General features: G+C 46.1%; 1 protein-coding gene across 1 annotated transcript; it reads right to left on the reverse strand.

Moving 5' to 3' along the window:
• Positions 1-1,161: 1,161 nt before the first annotated feature.
• On the reverse strand, positions 1,162-2,180 carry LOC112893690 (heavy metal-associated isoprenylated plant protein 20-like). Its single transcript, XM_025961148.1, has 2 exons — positions 1,877-2,180; positions 1,162-1,747 (listed from the first exon to the last, which is right to left on the reverse strand). The coding sequence occupies exons 1-2, from the start codon at positions 1,961-1,963 to the stop codon at positions 1,379-1,381; spliced, it is 456 nt and encodes a 151-aa protein (XP_025816933.1). The 5' UTR covers positions 1,964-2,180; the 3' UTR covers positions 1,162-1,378.
• Between the last annotated feature and the right edge of the window lie 2,206 nt (positions 2,181-4,386).

Genomic DNA, 4,386 nt, shown 5'->3' on the forward strand with positions numbered 1-4,386 from the left:
CTTGATGGATTTGAATCCAACTCGAGCAGTCCAGTTTGAATGGAAATAGAAGTCCGGTGCGACCCAGACTCATCCTAGTAGCCTCTGATTGGGTCAGAGAGCAAAATTTCGCCAAAATCTCCAACGAGGCCATCGATGAAGTAGTGAGGAGTTGATGGAGGTGTCTTATTATCCAAGGTGGGTGTTAGGTGGCGACGGAAGCCTCCAGCACTGTCGGTGATGCACACCCAGAAGTCGAAGATGAAAGCTGCCCCTTATTCAAACGCGATGGTGGATTCGACTGACGCCATTGGATACTCCAGAGGATCTTCGATGAACACCCCTACATAGTGCGCCAGCTGGCGTTATTTTACCGGCAATCTACTGAGGGATACCTCGAGGTCTTCAATTTGTAGCAGGGTGTCGCCAAGATCAGAAACTCAATGGTGCACACAACACAATGTTTAGAAAGATTTAGGCCGCCAAATAGCTTAATACCCTAGGTTATGTTTGGTGGTTTGTATTGCGTGAGTTGTTGGTATATTTTGGAGGGGTCCCTGCCCGGCCTTATATTCTTGGGGCAGGGTTACAGGTTGTGTATCGAGGTATTTCTAGTCGGGTACAACCTAAGAAGTCTTACTACGATTGTACCGAGTATTTTTCTTCTATCCCGACTAGTCTTACCTGTATCCGAGTACTTTACAATGGAATTATCCTGTCCCTATCCCAAAGTAATCCATGTCACGTTAGTAGACCATGGATGTTGGTCCGACAATAGTAGCTACACGAACAAAACCACCTCCGATAAGTTCTTAATCCTATGTTGTTTGTTAAAGTCAGGTGTTGGGGCCTTTGGAAATACTCGATTGTTTTCAACAGATGAGATCAATTGTTTTGACCTGTTCTGTCAATCGAGTGCTGCCCCCCTTAGATTACTCGAGTATGAGGTAGACAACTCTACTCAGAAGATCAAATTGATGATTAGGGAGCTTGCTGATATCCGATTACTTGATGTTTAAGGGATTTTTCCCAGAATTTGATTTAATTTAAGTGGCAGCGGCCTCGACGTGGGAGGAGCATTTTCCGTCACTCTGGCTGCAGCTTTCCTTAGCGGCAAACTGACCACATTAGCCAACTCATGAACTTCATCAGAAATAGTAAAAATTTTCTTGCTTCCAAACAGAATCCAAAATTAGCCATTCTTTCTATTGGCTTTTCTTCTTTGAAACCAATTAACCAAACACATGCATCGACATAAATACACCTAACATATAAAAACTCATTAAAGGCAAATATATATATTTCTTTTTTGCGCTCTGTCTGAACTAGCTAGCTTGCATACGAGCATACATGGCCGTGGCCACTGCCATCGCCGGCCGGCGGCTCACGCCCGGGATGATCACATGACGGTGCATGCGTTGACGTTCTCGTCGCTGAACATGGTCATGTACCTGACCTCCGGCGCGCTAGGGTCGGCCATGGCCTGCGGCGCGCTGCGGACGAAGCCCGCCGGGGCCTTCTTGTCGTAGGCGCCGCCGACGTAGGGGTAGGTGGTCATCGTGTAGGGCACGTAGGGCCACATCTCCGCCGCCTTGCCCGTGCTCTTCACCCGCTCGAGCACCTTGGCCGGCTCCACATACCCCGTCACGGTGCACTTGCTCTGCTTCGGGTTCACCGCCACGCTGGTTACGCCCCGCATCGACTTCACGGCGCTCTTCACCCGCCGCTCGCACCCCTCGCAGTCCATCTTCACCTTGATGTTTACCGTCTGCAGACGCGTTCCCCAGCGGAGTTTTTAACAGACAGCTTATTGGGATAAAGAAAACTCAAAAACTCTGTTTGTCTGCAAGATAGATTGATCGAGAAACACAAACGGAACACACAATTCTTCACTCACCTGCAGGGGGCGCTTCTTCCGGAGCTTGAGGGCCTCCTTGGTCTCCGTGATGCTGCAGAGATCGGAAAAGTGGTCCAGGATGCCCATGGTGTTTCTGATGTGCCTCACCAACTGTACGTCGTGGCTATGAACAGAGTAACAAGGCCTCTCGTCGTTGTTTGTGGTGTACTTGTGCTCGGCCACGGGTGAAATAAAAGCTCAGGATTGAAGCAGAATGCAAGGGGAGGATTATATAGTGCCTGCTGCCTGCAAGAGAAAGGTTTGTGCAGAACGAAATGCATCTGGCATACCGGTTGATTTTGCATACATACGTGGTCTATTATTACTGGAAAATAATAAAGTTTGTATGGTCAGGATGGGCACCCGCCTTTTTGTTTGTAATCATCTCGTGTCGATGTGTCAAGCGTACACTAAGACCGCTGAGCTCTCGGGATTAAATGTGCGTGGTGGACAAAGAACATCCTCCTGCCCGGATGGCCCGCTGCCCTGCCCTGCTTGATAGGCTGTTTGATTTGATGGCCTCTGGTCGGTCCATACGCTGCTTGAATCGTGTGCATAAAGCCAGACACGTTTGCTGATTGGCCTTATGGAAAATGAGATATTTGTTTGGGTCAACAGTAAATGAGCAGGATTGATGGATGTAACCTTAACCTTGTAACGCCAAAAGAGAAGTATGCATGTGTTCTTTCATTATGCGTGTTTTCAGCTCGTACATATAGCATCCACCTAACACATCACTATTTTGTGTTTTGCCGCACACAATCATATGCTGGGATCTATAGCTTTGAGACATGCCACGCTAAAAGAAAACTATTTTTTACACAAGGGATGGAACTGAAGATTATTGTTGGTGCAAGAAAAAGATTTTTTGTAAAATACTTTTTTTTTAGATGACAGGCATTACGCCCTGCTTTATATTGAAAGCAAAATAGTGTCTGCCAGGATTACCAGCTTACAAAGTCAGCACCAAGCAAACACGCAGAGACAAAAGCCTAAGCGCGAGCCGCGATACACGACCCACTCGAACCACCCTCTAAGGTAAGGAGATCGCAGCTAAACAGAAGCTAGAAAGCGAAAGGTTCAGACACAGCTCGACCACAGTTTCACAAGACGAACAGCAAAACACGGTGAGACAAGCTAAAAAAAAAAGCAAGGTACCCCCTCTTAACAACACCCTCTCCCGAAAAGACGAAGGAACCCGATCAGCATCAGGAGCTAGATCGCCAAGACCGCAGAAGTAGCTTCAGGCTTTGTATCTCCAGCTCGATCTTTTCCCTTCCAGCACCCTTCCCCAAGATGGCCCAACGCTGCATATAAGAAATGACACGAAAAATACCTACATCAGGGGAGGAAAATACTTTTTTGTCACACAAATGATTTCCCTCTCTATTTTGTAGAGGTAATTGTTTAGGGTGATGGCAGGGGACTCCATACTACAATCGTCGACAGAATACACGCAACTTTTAAAAAATATTGGTTGGGAATAGTTCTGAACCTAAACCGCAAGCAAGCCCATCCATTATCCATGTTATTGATACCATACTCCTGAAATTTAGATGTGCTGCGGGTGTTCTTGAGGACCATATGATAGGAGACTGCAACCATGCGCTGCCCTATTTTCACAACCGCTCCAACAAGCGCAAGGTGTCCCGACTCCCGACGGCGACGTTCCAACTTTGCAAGTGGTGATAAAGTAAATACTATACTATACCTCTTGAAGTTGCGTTCCGCCAGATCTCCTTCCTTGAATCATCCTGAGACTTGTAGCTTATCCTGATTCCAATCCTAATCCATTTCTGCTTGCAAAGTAGCTCTATATCATCCATATACACAAAAGCGATCGATCAGCTTATTATGCCTCTACTGATGGCCGTTTTAGTCCAAAGGAAAGTTCTTGACTGTTGGTTGTGGCAGAAATGTGAGGGATCTGCGGTGTCTCCGCGTCCCGCCCAGCCAGCAGCAATAATACCTCCCGGTTAGAATTGCTTTACCGCTAAAGTGATTGCCTTATTGTTTCATTGTCTTTTTTTTTTTACGAATTGGCAGGAGGTTCAGCCTGTTGTCTTTAATAGAAGAGAGGCTAACTAGACAGCCAGCAAGTAAAAAAGTTCAAAACGAAACGAGACAACATTGTATTCTCGTTTTCAGGGTTGGTATTGTGGTGAGCGACTTGTCTGCTATGCATGTTTCCTACAGCTAGTAGATAGCGCTCCGAGATCGTCCCATTCCTAAACCAGGGCCATTAGATTTTCGGGGCAAAACTATATAATTTGTTCCCATTCGCAGAAATTTATAGGAGAAAACATACAAAACGAGGCTAGGAAAGTATATATGTTGATTGATGAGAACTGAGCACAGACAGATTAGCAACCACGGAGTGCCAAGATGTCCGTTCATCTTCCAGATAACAACCTCATGCTAATGAAATACTTCTCACCTTATATTAGCTTTGTATGATGAATAAAACGCATCTGACGATTAGCCCGCTACTATGTTTTCATTCTACATAT

This window comes from Panicum hallii, chromosome 5, assembly GCF_002211085.1.
Source record: "Panicum hallii strain FIL2 chromosome 5, PHallii_v3.1, whole genome shotgun sequence".
NCBI classification, from domain to species: domain Eukaryota; kingdom Viridiplantae; phylum Streptophyta; class Magnoliopsida; order Poales; family Poaceae; genus Panicum; species Panicum hallii.

Bases quoted from the DNA above. Each gene is read 5' to 3' on its own strand.
- LOC112893690 (XM_025961148.1), bottom strand. From the start codon at position 1,963: ATGGGCATCCTGGACCACTTTTCCGATCTCTGCAGCATCACGGAGACC. The intron at 1,748-1,876 runs GTGAGTGAAGAA...ACGCGTCTGCAG, and splicing joins GGAAGAAGCGCCCCCTGCAG to ACGGTAAACATCAAGGTGAA.